General features: G+C 34.5%; 1 protein-coding gene across 1 annotated transcript in view; it reads left to right on the forward strand.

The window, feature by feature from the left end:
- ACO1 (aconitase 1) overlaps positions 1 to 17,943 on the forward strand; it is a 77,461-nt gene that overhangs the window by 38,941 nt on the left and 20,577 nt on the right. Inside the window, exons 9-13 of the mRNA XM_074280824.1 lie at positions 7 to 107; positions 1,370 to 1,486; positions 5,657 to 5,816; positions 14,913 to 15,048; positions 15,990 to 16,074. Of these exons, the coding sequence (XP_074136925.1) occupies positions 7 to 107; positions 1,370 to 1,486; positions 5,657 to 5,816; positions 14,913 to 15,048; positions 15,990 to 16,074 (599 nt within the window). The remainder of the gene's footprint in view (positions 1 to 6; positions 108 to 1,369; positions 1,487 to 5,656; positions 5,817 to 14,912; positions 15,049 to 15,989; positions 16,075 to 17,943) is intronic.

A 17,943-nucleotide genomic window follows, 5' to 3' on the forward strand; every position in this document is an offset into this window, starting at 1 on the left:
CTTTAGGCCGTGATGAAAAAATAGTTAAGAATATTCAGAAGTACCTTCAAAGTGTAGGAATGTTCAGAGACTTCAGTGATTCATCTCAAGACCCAAATTTTACCCAGGTATGAAAATAATTATCATTGAATAGAACTTTAAGGAATTTGATTCACATTATTTCTTTTTCTTCTTGGTATATATGTAAGACATTACATAGTGACTACAGAATAACTTCAGGAAAATAAAGGTACAAAGACTTAAAAAGAAAAGCTCCAAGTCAGCTGTAAATGTCTCTGGATAAAATAGTGAGAATGACAGTGGAGTTTTACATGGAAAATTGTGGCATGTCTTTTGAAAATGAACATATTTTAAACATTTAACATGTACTGGACTACTTGCCATCCAGGGGAGGGGGGGGAGAGGAGAGGAGGAGAAAATTGGGACAGAAGGTTTTGCAAGGCTCAGTGTTGAAAAATTATCTATGCATATGTTTTGTAAATAAAAAGTTTTAATATATATTTTTTTAAATGAACATATTGGTCCCTTTAAGAATCCTTGACTTTACATATCCCTTCCTTCATCCACATAAGGAGTAAGGAGGAGGCAGATGATTTCATATAAACAAGGTGGAAGTGCAAGGAATTTTTCTTGATGTAAGGAAATTTATTGATGGAAAACAAAAGATTGCAAGGGAAGTAACCTCAAGGGGCTTTAAGGAGAAGTAAGGCTTAAGTCTTGAGACTTAAGGAGGAGTCATGTTAAAGAGTGGACTCCACATCATTATGCCAAAGAGAAGATGTGAAAGCAGAAGGGATGAAGAGAGATGAAAATTTATAATTGTTTGATCTGCTCATTAAAAAAAAAAAAAGTTTTTCTTTTCTTCCTCATCTTTGCCTTTTCCTACTATTCCAATTAAAATCAGACCTTTCCAGTAGGCAAGGGTTAATAATAGCATAGGAATGCAAACATTGTTTGGTTTCATGTGAAATCTTGGCAAGAGAGTGGGGTGAATAATAGTATAGCTTGGTCCATGAGCAGAATTCCAGGAATTCCTCACTGAACATCCAAAGAAAATGTCCAATTCAGTAAGGTCTTCAATCATCCCTTTCAGTTCACCTTGTGCTACTATTGAAAGAAGAGGAATAGTTTTGTGTATCATTTCAGTGGGTTTATTCCATTCTCCAAAGTAAAAGAAGAAAGCTAAGCTATTTTAGATCCTCCTGAAAAGAAAGGATGTGGTATCCTGCCTTATCTTATCTACAAGAACTGTTTAGGAAATCACATATTTAAATATTTTCAAGATTTCCATTGCTTTTGAAATTTTTGCAAAGTTAATAATTTGTTTCTTTGTTGACACAGTACTAAATCCTTGAGTTCTTTTGAGCAGATTGTGGAGTTAGATTTGAAAACTGTGGTACCCTGCTGCAGTGGACCCAAAAGACCTCAAGATAAAGTAGCAATATCTGAAATGAAGAAAGATTTTGAGAGCTGCCTGGGAGCCAAGGTAAGAGGGCTTTTGATGGCATGTTTCAGCATAGTGGGTATTCAATATTTCTCATTGACTTGACCCTATAACTGTATCAAATAGGCTGTACACATATCCTTTTTTTTTTTTTTTTTTTTCAAATCATTGAATTCTGACTAGAAAGGATCTTAGAGGTCCATCATATCCATCATGCTCATTTTACTGAATCCACAGAAGGTTACTTGTCTGAGATTCTACAACTATTAATGAAATAGCTCAGTTCTTTGGTTCCAAACCTTGTACTTTTCCAGTTGTATCATGCTTTAATTTCTGTTTTGCTTTTCTAATTGGAGATGATTAATTGTCCAATAGTTCACTTATGGCAAAACCATGTATCAGTATTTCCCCAGTAATGAAAGTATTTCAGAAATCAGATCACCATGTGTAGAACAGATAATTTTCTCTCTTCCCTATTAATGTCCAGAACATCATGATCCATAGTCACGCATTTTTGCAGCATCAGTAAACCTTAATTTCCACCTCTCCTGTTCAATCCCTCATATCTAATTAGTTGTCAAGTCTTGTTGCTTCTACGTCCACAATAAATCTTATATCCATCCTTCTTTCCTCTCATGTGGCCACAACCCTAATTCAGACTCTCTATTCTCTTGCTTTGAATATTGAAATAGGTTCCTGCTTAGATTTCCATTCCCACTTTCTCTCCTTTCCATTTCATCCTTAATACAACTACCTAGTGATATTTTGAAAGCATGTCAGACCATGTCAGTTCCTTGCTCTAGTAGGCTCAAGTCCAGTTAATGAATATTTATTTATTAAGACACCATGCTAAGGGCTGGAGTGACAAAGAGAGGCAAAACAGTCCCTGCTTTCAATAAGCTCACCAAAAAAAGATCTATATAGATTAAACTGGAAGAGGATCAGGAAAGTCTTCTTGTAAAAGGTAGCTTTTACCTGGAACTTAAAGCAAGTCAGAAAGCCAGGAGATAGATAGGAGCAGTGAAAATTCCAGGCATAGAACATGGCCGATGAAAATGGCCACAAACTGGAAAAGACCAGTATCACTAGATCAGAGAGTGTGTGAAGTGTGTAATAAATTGAAAAAGACTGGAAAGATATGGAAGGGTCAGGTTATGAAGGGATTTAAAAGACCAGAGAAAGGTTCTCTTTGATTCTAGTGATAATAAGAAACCACTGGAGTTTCCTCTTGCCTTTAGGATAAAATAGAAACTTCTGTGTTCAATTTTGAAGGCCCTTCACATTCTGGCTCCACCTTTATTTTTTAAGATTCTGGAACATTTCTCTCCTTTAAGCACTCTGTAATCCAAATAAACTGAGAGTTGTGTCCAAAAAAAAAAAAAAAAAAAAAAAAAAAAAAAAAAAAAAAGCTCTGACTGGTTAAGGCCAGAATCATATGACCAGTTTTATTAGAATTCATGCTTCAAATCATGTCTTCTGATGTCTAGTATTCCAAATTACCTATTTAAAGGAGAAACATCCAGAGGGCTGATAATGAAGAATTCAATCATAACAGAAAGGAGATGGACTAATATGCAGAACAGGATAACACATTTTTGGATATAACCAATGTGGAAATTTTAGTTTGATTAACTATGCTTATGTATTATAAGGGCTTTGAATTTTTACCCAGTTGGGAGAGAGAAGAGAACAGAAAAATGAGGGCAGAATTTTTTTTTTCCCCAAAGGTAAAACTAATAATAAAAAAGGGGGGAAAAAAAGAATTAATATAGGTACTTCGATGATGAAATCAAATCTCAAACCCAGTTATCACATACATGGAAATACAAACTCCTTTCAGTAGATCATTCATATTATTTATTTGTTTGTTTGTTTTGTTTTGGGGGGTTTTTTCCCCTGAGGCTGGGGTTAAGTGATTTGCCCAGGGTCACACAGCTAGGAAGTGAGATCCCTTGGCAAAGCATAATCATACTTCAGAATTCTGCAAAGATTTGGAGTTCAAAATTGTCTTTTTTATTGGTGATCTGGGGCTAGGTTCCCTTTGAAAAGAGAATCAGTGCCCCCAGGCCTAGATACTTATTTTGGACTTTCAAGCCATTCAATAGGAATATCTGGCCCAGATCTCCAACTGAATAAAATCATTTTGAAGGCTTTTTTTCAGAGCCTGGAATCCAAGCTACCCCCAAAAGAAAAATGGAGGATGATTTGACCAAGATCTCCAATTCAATGAAGCCACTTAATTTGGAAGAGTCTTGTCTGGGAAAGTATACTTTTTCCCAGGTTTTTCTAAGTCTGCGACCTCGAATCTCTCTTCTTTTACAGATTAAAGGGAATACAATTTCAGAGTTCAACCCCATCATCTTCATTACCAAGTCTATGGTCTTTTCTCAAATCTTATCCTTCTTGACTTCTCTGTAGCCTCTGATACTGTCAATCACTGTCTTCTTGATTCTCTCTTCTCTCTCTCTTTCTTTTTTTTTTTTCCTCTGACAATACTTTGAACTGCTTCTCTTTTTGCCTGACCACTCCTTTTCAGTCTCCTATGCTGGATTTTCATTCATCCCACACATGCTGTTTGTAGGTATCTCACAGAAGTCTGTCCTGGGCCCTCTACTATTTCATTTGTGGATCTCATTGGGAACTGAGGATTCAATTATCATCTCTGTGCTGATGATTCTCAAGTCTTTTTATTAGTCCAAATCTTTCTTCAGACCTCTAGTCTTTCATCTCCAACTTAAGCTATATATCTGGTAGACATTTTAAATTCAACATATCCAAAATTGAATTTCTCATTTTACCATCTCCCATTCTAAATTCCATTTCTGTTAAGGATACCACCATTCTCCCAGTGACCAAGACTCAAAAATCATCCTTAAATATTCTCTCTCATTTCCTCCCTCCCCCCCTCCTTTTCCCTCTCTCTTTCATAACCTGCCCCTCCCATCTTTCTTAGACCTTACAATTTTTTTGCTCTGACATTCTTTCAATCTAGCAATAATTATGCTAGGATACTCCATTTTCCAAATGTGGGTATTTTCTCTAGCTGTCTCCAATGGCTGCAATGTACTCCCTCCTCATCTCTGCCTCCTGGCTTCTTTAAAGTCCCAACTAAATTTCCAATTTATACAGAAAGCCTTTCCCAATCTCTATTAATCCCCTTCTGTTGATTATCTTTGATTTATTCTATATGTAACTTTGTATGTTGCCTCTTCTATTACACTGTGAGCTCCTTGAGACTATCTTTTGCCATTCTCTGTATTTCATGCACTAACATGCCTGGTACATAATGACCACTTAATAAATGCCCATTTATTGACTGATTGGTAGATCCATGGGACATCAGTTTTAATAAAAGATTCTACTATATTCGTTTAGACTATTTCAACCTATTAAATATATCTATTTCTTCCATCATATGGAATTGGAATGTGCATTGGCCAGTGATTTCATTAGCATGAAATTTCCTGGAGAAGAAACTTCCTTTACCAATGGAAGTTGGAGCCTTCTCTGTTACTTATAATCTTCAAGAGTTGCCAAGTGCACTGAAAGATTAAAGGACTTGCCCAAGTCATAAGTCAAATTAATAAGCATCTTTTAGGTTCTTTGTAAGCAAAGGCACTGTGTTTAGTGCGAGGGATAAAAAAAAAGATAAGAAAGAAAAGTCCCTGCCCTCAAAGAGGTGGATAATCTAAAAGGCAAACCAAATATATATAAGGGGATCAATTAGAGATAATAGGAGGGATGGCACAACAAAGAAAGGCTGGCCAGCAAGTTGTCAGTGGTGGCTTTTGAGGCCAGATCATCATTAGTTTCAAAGCCAAAATAAAAGTATCCAAAAGTATAGTCATTCATGCATTATTGATTAAGCAAAATACAATCCTTTTGGGAAAAAAATGTCTATGTCAGTTTCAATAACTTTAGTTTGAGCCAGGTATTTATAAACATGTACAATAACATAATTTGATGATTTCAGTTTTTTCCACTATTCCTCTTGGGAAGAGAAGAAATAATTTTTAGTCATCTCAAGAGTCATGAAAAGCAGAGTTGGCTTCAGCTTCCCAAGTATCTTTTATAAAGAATTAAAGGAAGAAAATCAAGATTTGCTTTTAAATTATTCTTATCACTGTGTTATAACTGAAGTATTCCTATTTATGCAAAAATACATTTAGAAAAGAAATTTAAAATAATTTTTTTTTCTGTTCCTCTCCTTAGCAAGGATTTAAAGGATTCCAGGTGTCTCCAGAACATCATGAAGATCACAAAAACTTTATTTATGATAATAGTCAATTTACACTGTCCCATGGCTCTGTTGTTATTGCTGCTATCACTAGCTGTACCAACACAAGTAACCCTTCAGTAATGTTAGGGGCAGGTAAGTATATTAGATTCTTCTGTTCAAAGATACTATATAAATTTGTAGAAGGCTACCTTTTACTCTGAAGTCATTTGTTTATCAGCTACAATTCTAGGAGGTACAGTTACAGAAGATTTTTAAGAATTTTCAACCATAGTACACCTACAATCTTATATGAATTTGAAAAAACACTGATAAGTTAAGATATTGATGTTAATAAATATTTTATGTGAAATTAAAGGATAGAGAGGCAATTCTGGTAGATACACAAAAAGGAACCTGAAAGTATTGCAGATTTCAATCAAGGTCAAATATAAGACTATTCCTTACAAAAGTAACTGTACCCTTAAGTTCTCTTTGGAAGATTTGAACCAGAAAGAATTTCTGCCATAAGAAGCTCACTGATAAAGCTTTAGAACCAAGAAAGAAAGTCGAAAGCTTTTATTCAGGTAAACTGACAGAGCTATTAATCATTCAGTCTAACCAAGATCTACAAAACATCTCTCCTATAGGAGGCTGGAGATAGAAAGACAGAAATGTAAAAACAAAACAAACAATTTTTCATTCTTGCAATATAACATTTATGCAGATTAATAAATACAAGACAATTTAGGGTACAAAACAGGAATAATTTGAGAGAATTAGGAAAGGCTTCTCTTTTATCTATCAGATGGTATTTGAACTTAAAGGTTTCTAAAAGACAGAAGCAAGCATGTGAGGAAAGACTATGTTCCAGACATGTGGAGAAGCAACAAATAGGCTGATTTGGAGCATATTCAATTCTACTTTGCTCATAGAGTACAACACTTTCTGTAATGCCATGCTGGCTGGTCCTGTGCCTGTATCTCTCATGTCACATTCAATTCCAAAACTTTTCAGAGAGACCTTGAGAATGTCTTTGTATCACTTTTTCTGACCACACTGTGAGTACTTACCTTGTGTGAGTTATTTCTAAAACAGTCTTTTAGGCAAGTGTATATGTTTGGCATTTGAATAAAATTGCCAGCCCATTAGAGTAATTATCTCTACTGTAGAATTTGAATGTTTGGCAGATTAGTCTGAGAAATGACCTCAGTGTCTGCTATCTGGTAATCTTCAGATTCTTCCTAAGACAATTCAGATGAAGCTGTTCAGTTTCCTGGTATGGTGCTGATAAACTATCCAGGTTTCACAGACATACAACAATGAAGTCAGCAAAAGGGCTCTGTAGACTTTCAGTTTTGTAGGCAATCTAATACTATTCTTCTCCCACACTTCAGAGCCCCCAAACACTGAGGCAACCAAACAGCAGAGGCATTTCCTGAATATGCCCTATACTCCTGTGAAGGGTGGAGGGCTTTAAATGCCAATCCATATTTTACCATATTAGGCAATTAGTAGCCACTGATGATTGTAGATCAGGGTAGTGGTATGGTCAAACTTGTTGAAATTAGTTTGTGTGAAGGACAGATTAGAGAGGGACTTAAAGCTGAGAAAGTTACCATAACAGTTATATTGGTAAGTGATTTCAGCCTGAACTACAACAGAACCTCCTTAGGAAAACAAGTTAAGGAAGATGCTCAGATAGCAACTTGTATGTTTTTCAAATTAAATTCTATCAGTTTATTTTTCTTATGGGTTTTTTATTTTTGGAGGGGAGGGGGGTAAAGAGTGGTATTTTCTTTTACAACATGAACAAAATGGAAATATGTTTTGCATGATTGCAAACGTATAACATATCAAATTGCTTGCCTTCTCAATGAGGAAGGAAAGGATGGAAAGAGAATTTGAAACTCAAATTTTAAATGAATATTATTTTTTATATAAAACAGGCAGAAATTTTTTAAAATTTAAATTCTGGTGTGCTTACATGACATTTAAACGTTATAGTATCTTGAATCCTTTGGCTCTTATATGTTTAATTTTCCATGTTTTTCACTATTAGCAAAGGTAGCTAAGAATTGATTACATTTTAAGGAAATTAACTCTGGTTTATTTGACTTATTGGGGATACAAAATCCCAGAGAGGAACATAGTGTTATATGTCTGTGGAAATGTATCTTATCTTCAGTGTACCATAATAAATGATCCCTTTGCTCAGATGGTTTTATAGGAACTACAGTGGTGGTTCTGTCTGAATAATAACAAAAAAATAGCTATTATATTGTATATTTATATTTATATATCTATGTCCATTTATCACTTTAAAGTTTCCATGGTTTTTTATATCCTGTCTCATTTTATCCTCCTAACAACCTTGTGAGAATGCTGCTATTATTATCCCCACTTTATAGATGAGGAAACTGAGGCTGAGCACTTAAATAATTTGCCCAGTGTCACATAAGCTAGTAACTGTCAAAAGGGGAAAGCTCAGGTCTTCTTGACTCCAAGTTCAATATTCTAGCCTGTTAGCTGTCCCTATTATAATAATGATAATGATGGGTTCATTCATCTTTTTATTATCTTTGCTCTTGGAAGACTGGACAGAGCTCAAATATATGAGGACTACAAAAAAGCCCAAATCCTCAGTTTTTCCTCAGCCAATCCTTCCAGATGTGATTTCCACATCTACAAAATGGAATGGTATATAAGTAGACTATATAAGGACTAAAAGGTCTTTGCAAAAAGACCAGCAAACTAAAAGAGGAAATTCACTATCTTGAATGAGCCCCAAAATAAATAACCAGACTTTAAATGATTGAAAGTTGACTTGTAGAAGCACAACTTGTAACTACACAGACAATCTGCACTTTATACAGACATGGTGTCTTCCTCTCTTTTTCTTCCCTCATTGGCCTTTTGTCCCCCAATTCAGAACAAGTGGACCATGATCTGGAGTCGAACAATCATGTGGAAGAAACTATAGAGGTCATACAATCTAACCTTGTTGTTTTAGAAATGGAGGGGGGAGGGAGGTGTGGCCCAGTTAACTTTCTTGTCCATGGTTGCACAAGTAGTGACAGGCAAGATTTTGACCCTTGTCCTTGACCAATCCAGTGAACATTACAGAGCTACCGTATTTTATGTTTATCTAAAGAATTAATAAGTCCCTAGTACATTAGAATATCAGCTCTATCCTTCCCCCTTGTCTGTTGCTGCTGCTAACTAGATTTAGTAATAATAATCGTGATGATAAAAAGTTTGGAAATAGTGGCTTATGTTTATAGAAAAATTTTAGAAGAATGTTTTTATTCCCTCAATTACATGTAAGAATAATTTTCAATCTAAATTATAACATTTTATAAAACCTCATTCCACCCTTAAAAAAATAATCCAATAAGTAAGCCAAGTATTAACCCAATTTTACAAATAAATACTAACTGAAACTTTGAAAAGCTAAGTGTTTTGCCCAAGGCAGCACACTTAATTCCTAAGTGAGGTCTTCAGACTCATAGTTCAGTATCCTTTTCATAAGATAATGCTGCCTATACATCCTGCATTCTAAGACACACACTATTTTGTTGGTAAGGTTGACAAATAGTGGAATGTATTTTCCATGATTAGCACAGCACCAGAGATCTAGAATCTAGTATATGATATATAAACATTTTATATCATTTGCAGTTTGAAGGAGGTGGTTTGCTCCTGACTCCATTCTGCTAGTAATGAAACTAAGAATGGGGTAAAAGGTCACAAAGCCATGCAATATCAGAGCTGAAGCTTGAACCTAGTTCTGACTCTCAAGGACAGCATGCTTTCCACCACCTAAACTCATATCTACTTTTAAAAATTGTTTTCTTTCTTAAGAAAAAAAAGTAGGGAAGCTTTTAGTGGAAGAGAACAAATGAAACTTGTTTTCTAATTTGATATGGAAACCACTTAAAGATCTTTACAAAAACAAAAAACCTTATTTCTCTTTTTTGTTTGTGTTACTACTTGGCTCAATGTCAATGCTGGAGTAGAATTCAACTAAGAATGCCTGGCATTTGATTTAGGGCTTCACAGGAGGTCCAAAGCACAACCTGGTCTATTGTGCAACAGCTGATCAAGTAGTTAATATTTAGATGCACAATTTTAATAATGTGAAGCTTATTAAGCTTCCAGACATTTTCTACACTGAAAAAAAAAAAGTCCCTTAGTTCCTAGAGCAAGGCAACAAGTCAAAACAAATTTGAGGAAAAAGTGATCCATCATGAGGCTAAATAATTCATATGGCCTTAAATCAACTCATTATAAAGAAGATCACAAATGACTTGAAGTTATAAAAGCTTTTTTTTTCCTCCTGAAGTGTTTCCATAGGATTGTTGTTCTAAGAATTGTCAGTCAAGTCCTTTTTATCAGGAGCATCTCTAGATTGATTTGAAAGGAATGTCATTGTTTCAGTCTTCACACCCAGAAGGAGACCTAGGTTTAAACCCAGGTTTACCTCTTACTAATTGCATAACTGAGCAAAGGACTCCACCCCTCAAAGTTCAAAGGATCATAAATTTATGATCTGCCAAATGGAATTTATTACATTAAAGATTTAAAGTTAGAAGGAACTTCAGAGATCATCTAATACAACCCCCTCATTTTACCAATAAGAAATCAATCTTGTGTCCTTCCCAAGTCTTCCCTGAGTCTTTAGATTATTTAAATAATTCATCAATCACCTCTACAAATTTATTTGGGAGGGGGTTGTAATTCTTCCAGACCAAGAGACTTGAATTCATTTTGAGTTGCTAGTTAATGTCTTCTGTCTGATTCCATTTCCTTATTACTCTGTTTTTTTCGGTCATTTCTAGTCTAAAGATTATTTTCCTTGACAATGAATATGGAGTAAAAAAGCATTGTGTAGTTTGATTTTCTCTCAGTCATTCATTAACATCATTCATTTCATGAAGGTGGCCTATGTTTTGCTCATTCCTCTTCTTCAAACATAGTTTTGAATTTTTTTTTTTAGTTACCTTTAGTATTTTTTGCAAACCACACGTCTTTCTTAGCATAAACCTCTTTGACTCCATTCTTAGTCCATATTTTTCTAAAGTTACACAAACACAAACAAATATGAAATATTTATGTTAGTAATTAGTAATAGAAGTTAAATGATGCAGTGGTAGAGCACCAGTCCTGGATTTAAGAGGATCTGAGTTCAAATTTGGCCTCAATCACTTACTAGCTGTATGACTCTGGAAAAATCACATGCATTTAGCTGAACATCTGTCAGATTTGTAATCTTCATTCTAGTGCTAATTCTAGTATCTATGAAAAGTCACTTTCTTGCAAGAAAGAAATTATAACATCTTCAGCCTAATATCTAAATAAAATCAAAAGACAAAATTAAGCATCAGAGTAGATATTAAACTTAGGATTTTATATGCATGGGGAATACCCAAATAAGAAAATACCTCTACCAAGTGCAGGTTGGTTGGCATCTTCTCTGCAAACTTATATTATTGGATACCAAAAGCATTGAGAAACTATACGACTTGCCCAGAGTTTCATGGCCATTATCTATGGGACTTGATCCTACGTTGTCCTGGCTTAAAGACTAGCTCTATCCATTGTGCCATGCTGTTTCTCCCTCTCTCACTAAAAAAATAAATAAATAAAATGAAACTAAATAGCTACATCCTTTTTTAAAAAATTTTTTTGCTGAGGCAATTGGAGTTAAGTGACTTGCCCAGGGTCACACAGCTAAGAAGTGTTAAATGTCTGAGACCAAATTTGTTTTTTTTTTTAATTTAATTTTTATTTTATTTTATAATTATAACTTTTTTTTTTGACAGTACATATGCATGTAATTTTTTACAACATTATCCCTTGCACTTACTTCTATTCAGATTTTTTCCCTTCCTCCCCCAAGCCCCTCCCCCAGATGGCAGGCAGTCCTATACATGTTAAATATATTACAGTATATTCTAGATACAATATATGTGTGTAGAACCTAATTTCTTGTTGCACAGGAAGAATTGGATTCAGAAGGTAAAAATAACAGTTTACACTCATTTCCCAGTGTTCCTTTTCTGGATGTAGCTGATTCTGTCCATCATTAATCAATTGGAATTGGATTAGCTCTTCTCTATGTTGAAGATATCCACTTCCATCAGCATACATCCTCGTACGGTATCATTGTTGAAGTGTATAATGATCTTCTGGTTCTGCTCGTTTCACTTAGCATCAGTTGATGTAAGTCTCTCCAAGCCTCTCTGTATTTCTCCTGTTGGTCATTTCTTACAGAACAATAACATTCATAAACCATAATTTACCCAACCATTCTCCAATTGATGGACATCCATTCATTTTCCAGCTTCTAGCCACTATGAAAAGGGCTGCCACAAACATTTTGGCACATACAGGTCCCTTTCCCTTCTTTAGTATTTCCTTGGGATATAAGCCCCAGTAGTAGTATGGCTGGGTCAAAGGGTATGCACATTTTGATAACTTTTTGGGCATAATTCCAGATTGCTCTCCAGAATGGTTGGATTCTTTCACAACTCCACCAACAATGCATCAGTGTCCCAGTTTTCCCACAGCCCCTCCAACATTCATCGTTATTTGTTCCTGTCATCTTAGCCAATCTGACAGGTGTGTAGTGGTATCTCAGAGTTGTCTTAATTTGCATTTCTCTGATCAGTAGTGATTTGGAACACTCTTTCATATGAGTGGAAATAGTTTCAATTTCATCATCTGAAAATTGTCTGTTCATATCCTTTGACCATTTATCAATTGGAGAATGGCTTGATTTCTTATAAATTAAAGTCAATTCTCTGTATATTTTGGAGATGAGGCCTTTATCAGAACCTTTAACTGTAAAAATGTTTTCCCAATTTGTTACTTCCCTTCTAATCTTGTTTGCATTAGTTTTGTTTGTGAAGAAACTTTTTAATTTGGTGTAATCAAAATTTTCTATTTTGTGATCAATAATGGTCTCTAGTTCTCCCTTGGACACAAATTCCTTCCTCCTCCACAAGTCTGAGAGGTAAACCATCCCATGTTCCCCCAATTTATTTATGATCTCGTTCTTTATGCCTAAATCTTGGACACATTTTGATCTAATCTTAGTATGTGGTGTTAAATGTGGGTCCATGCCTAGTTTCTGCCATACTAATTTCTAGTTTTCCCAGCAGTTTTTGTCAAATAATGAATTCTTATCCCAAAATTTGGGATCTTTGGGTTTGTCAAACACTAGATTGCTATTTTTATTCACTATCTTGCCCTGTGAACCTAACCTATGCCACTGATCAACTAGTCTATTTCTTAGCCAATACCAAATGGTTTTGGTGACTGTTGCTTTATAATATAGTTCTAGATCAGGTACAGCTAGACCACCTTCACTTAATTTTTTTTTTCATTACTTCCCTTGAGATTCTCGACCTTTTGTTGTTCCATATGAATTCTGTTGTTATTTTTTCTATGTTATTTAAATAGATTCTTGGAAGTCTGATTGGTATAGCACTAAATAAATAGATTAGTTTAGGGAGTATTGTCATCTTAATTATATTCGCTTGGCCTATCCAAGAGCACTGAATGTCTTTCCAATTATTTAAATCTGACTTTATTTTTGTGGCAAGTGTTTTGTAATTTTGCTCATATAATTCCTGACTCTCCTTTGGTAGATATATTCCCAAATATTTTATACTATCGACCATTATTTTGAATGGAATTTCTCTTTGTATCTCTTGCTGTTGGATTGTGTTGTTAATGTATAAAAATGCTGAGGATTTATGTGGATCTGAGACCACATTTGAACTCAGATCCTCCTGACTTCAGGGCAGGTACTTTATCCATTGCACCACCTAGCGGCCCCAACAACTACATACTTTTAAAAAATAAGACATTAGAATGAGTTTCTGTATAACCTCATTTGGTGCACATGGTATACAAGTTAGTTCGGTCTTTTGGTGATCTGAATCTTCATTAAGCATAAATTCCGTAAAAGAATTATTAATTATTAAAACTCAGTGGCACTTTGAAATAGATATTATGAAGGTAATCTTTCCTGCTGACATAAATAATTCAAAGTTCATTTTGTGCAGATTTCCTATGGGTTGATGTTTTGCTTAAATATCACATGTCAGAACATTTAAAAAGAGGAGTATGTATAGGACTATTTTCTCTTAAGGGAAGAATTCTTACGTAAAGAAAGTTAATAAAAAATTCAAGTATGTGAATTTGAAAATTTTGCACAAATAAAGTCAGGGCAGCTAGGGTAAAAAAAGGGGAAAGTATCTATTGGAAAAAAGATCATTGTATCATATTTCTGATAGCATCTGATATGCAAAATGTAATGATTACCATAAATATATTAAGGCCCAAAGCCGTCTCCAAATGGACAGGTAGCTGAAAGCTATAGATACTCCTCAGGGGGTGGGAAAAAAAAAAGTAGTTATGAACTACTAGAAAATATATAAAAAGATTATTCCAAGTCATAACCTTTTAAAGTTTTTCCTCATCAGATGGAAAGCTAAAGATGGAAAGATGGAATACTTTATATTGTAGAGGCTGGGAGAAGGTAGACATACTAATAAACTGTTGATGGGGCTGCAAATTGTGCCAATCTTTTTGGAAAGCAAAGAGAGCAATATACATATGGGGGGAGGGGAGGTATTCTTAGCACTTTTTGTGGTAGCAAGAAATGAGGGGAAGTACATATTGGTTAAGAAATAGTTAGATAGTGGTATATAAATGATTGGACTATGATGAATTGATGTGGTAAGAAATAAGCAGAACTAAGGGAAAAAATATATGTAATGAGTACAACAATGTAAATGGAAAAGAAGTAGTAACATCAAGTTAGACACTGTGAAATAAAAACATTAATATATGATGATAATAACCTAGCTAAGAAACAAGAAAGAGTTGAGAAAATTTTTCACCTCTACACTCTCATCAAATTGGCAAGGGACTAGGAATATGGAAGGCTGTTTTATGCTTCTGAAATGTTGGTTTTCTAAACTGCTTCTCTCCTTTTTAAAAATCTTTGTTGTAAAAGATAGTTCCCTGACAAAATTAGGAATGTGATTTGGAAATGAATGTGATGTTTAAAAAAAGAAAGAAATACAGTGGGAAAAAAAATTGGAGAAATTGTCCTGGCAGAGATGCCTCAGTAGGATAAGAAACCAAGAGAACCCAAGGGGAAAACATATTTTTGTTGGGACTTTGTTTATCAGATGAATCAAGAAGCCATAAACCTTTCTGTTTTGCTGTTCACAGGATTATTAGCAAAAAAAGCTGTTGAAGCTGGTCTCAAAGTGAAACCTTACATTAAAACTAGTTTATCCCCTGGAAGTGGGGTAGTCACCTATTACCTAAGGGAAAGTGGAGTTATGCCTTATCTGTCTAAGCTTGGGTAAGAGAAAATTTTGTTGTTATTCTCATTACTCTTTATTTGTGGTCACTATTCCTTTCCCATATATCCAGTTAGCATTCACCTTGAGACAGCACTTTCCTTTGTGGAACTTACTTTAAAATTCCTCATCCTCATAGTTTTATTCAACAAATCTTAGTAATAAAAAATCAATCCCAACTTCATTGAAACTTAGCAGCACATAATTTCCATTTAATATCTAATCATTAACATTTATTTTGTGTTTTAAGGTTTCTAAAACACTTTACATATGCATATCATTAAACCCTCATAATGTTTCTCTATTGAGGTAAGTGCTATGGTTATCCTCATCTTGGCAGCTAGGTTTCACAGTATATGGAATGCTATTCCTTGAGTCAAGAAGATCTGAGTACAAATGTGGTCTCAGACACTTATTAACTCTGTGACCCTAGGCACATCACTTAACCCCTGTTTGCTTCCATTTCCTTATGTTAGTATAGAGGTACTAATTGCACATACTTCCCAGGGTGGTTCTGAAGATTTAAATAAGACAATAATTATAAAGCACTTAGCATTACTTTGTACAAAGTAACTGCTATGTAAATTTTTCATATTATTATTATTACCATTATACAGACTAAAAATTTAGGTCACTCACAATCAGAGATATTTGAAAAAAGCATTTGGATTTAGGTCTTTGTAACTCCAAGAATAGCATTCTATCTTAGCTGCCTATTTACTATACTATTAAGTGTAGTTTACCCATAACCTCTTTTATAATTTATAATTAGAAACTTCATTCTTTGTATTTTATCAGTCTATTCAGTGACCTCTTTATTGAAAGAACATACAATTTGTATCTACTGATGAGGTGTAGTATTTATAGGACTAGGTCCTATTATCAGTAGCAGATTTCATCATTATTTAAGACTTACTTAAATCTTAATTTTTCTGACCCCTAGGTTTGATGTCGTGGGATATGGCTGTATGACCTGCATTGGTAACAGTGGGCCCTTACCTGACCCAGTGGTGGAAGCAATTACAAAGGTAATTATGGAGAGGCTCAAGCCAACATACTTAAGTCATACCTCAGAGACCAGCTATTCTAACCATCTCACAGAGAGCGCTGTTTGCGTTACATGAGATATGCTTTATATATGCATGTCTTGGGAAAAAGGCTAGACAGTAGACTTACTATTTAAAAGGAAATAGTCATTTAGAAACAGGAATTAAAGGAATAAGTAAAGTTAGGGAGTCCTTAGACGTCTAAATAGCAAAAATATTTCCCCTTTTGTTCTTTTACACACAAAACAAGATTGATTCCAAGAATCTAGTCCAATCTAACAAACTCTTCTCCCTGACTGAGTCTGCCTTTCCTCTGAAAAATTAATTGGTAAAAGATCCTTTGCTACTATTAAGCACTTGGTTCTAAACATAAAGCCCTATTTTGCTTTTTTGCCAAAAGAACATTCCCTCATCTGCTTGAAAAATCCTTTCATTTCCCCTTTATAGGTGCCTTCCCCATTCAGCCAGTCTTTTTTCTTTTTTAGGTCCCCTTCTAATTTTATTTATTTATTGAATTTTCAATAGCATTTTCTTTTTCCAAGTACATGTAAAGATAGTTTTCAATATTCTGTTTTTGTAAAGACTTTGTATTCCAAATTTTCCGTCCTCCCTCCTTTACCTCCCCCCTCCCCAAGACAGCAAGCAATCTGATAAAGAATAAACATGTGCAATTCTTTTAAGTGTATTTCCATATTTGTTATATTGTGCAAAAAAAAAAAACCAAAAAAAAAAAAACAGACCAAAAAGGAAAAAACCACAAGGGGGGGAATAAAAATATACTATGCTTCAATCCATATTTAATCTCCATGGTTTTATCTCTGAATGAGGATGGCATTTTCTATCCCATCTCTATTGGAATTACCTTGAGTCACTGCATTGTTGAGAAGAGCTAAATCCATTACAGTTGATTATCACATAATCTTGTTACTGTGTACAATGTTTTCTTGGTTCTGCTCACATCAGTGAGCATCAGTATGTGTAAATTTTTCCAGGATTTTCTGAAGTCAACCTGCTTATTATTTCTTATAGAACAATAACATTCCATTACATCCATATACCATAATTTATTCAGTCATTCCCCAACCGATGAATATCCACTCAGTTTCAAGTTCTTTACCACTACAAAAAGGTCAGCCAAAGTCTTGAATGAATTTTTCACCCCCATTTAGCAAATACCATCTTATTTGGGTTGCCTTAGGCAGCCCTGGATCTTATTTATTTTCTTTCATCTGGATCATTTAGGATTTCACAGACCCTTTTGGCTTTCACCATTTAATTCTGAATTTACTGACTGCCTATGTGGCACTGAACTGTACTATACATGATGTTATGGAGTAGAGAAAAAGAGTTGTAAAGGTCCTTCAGAAAGTTTACTACCTAAGGAACACCATGGTCTCCAGAAAGAGAAGAATTCTGGATCTTGGGTGATTGACTTTGGGCCAAGTTATTTAACTTTTCAGTTTCCTCATCTATAAAATGGAGGTGATGAACTAGATGTTTTTATGACATTTATATACTTTTTCACAAAGAAGTGTATTTGAAGACCAAAATTGATTTCTTTGCCATTCTTGGAACAAAATCCTTACTAGTTGGATATGGATCTCCTTACCAACTAATTTATGGCTGAATTTAGAGGGAAAATGCCTGTGCATTACCTACCTAATAATGAAATGGAGAATCATGGGAATGTTATATGAATTAAACTTATAATTAGATCACTAGTGAAAAATGAGCTCAGTAGTCTTATAAAAATGAAGTTACATCAAATAAGGGCTTGTTTTAGGTACACTTGTGATTTCCAATTTGGAGAAATACTGTATTCCCCTATGTTGAACTATAAAATATTAATCA

This window comes from Sminthopsis crassicaudata, chromosome 1 (genome assembly GCF_048593235.1).
Source record: "Sminthopsis crassicaudata isolate SCR6 chromosome 1, ASM4859323v1, whole genome shotgun sequence".
Classification (NCBI taxonomy): domain Eukaryota; kingdom Metazoa; phylum Chordata; class Mammalia; order Dasyuromorphia; family Dasyuridae; genus Sminthopsis; species Sminthopsis crassicaudata.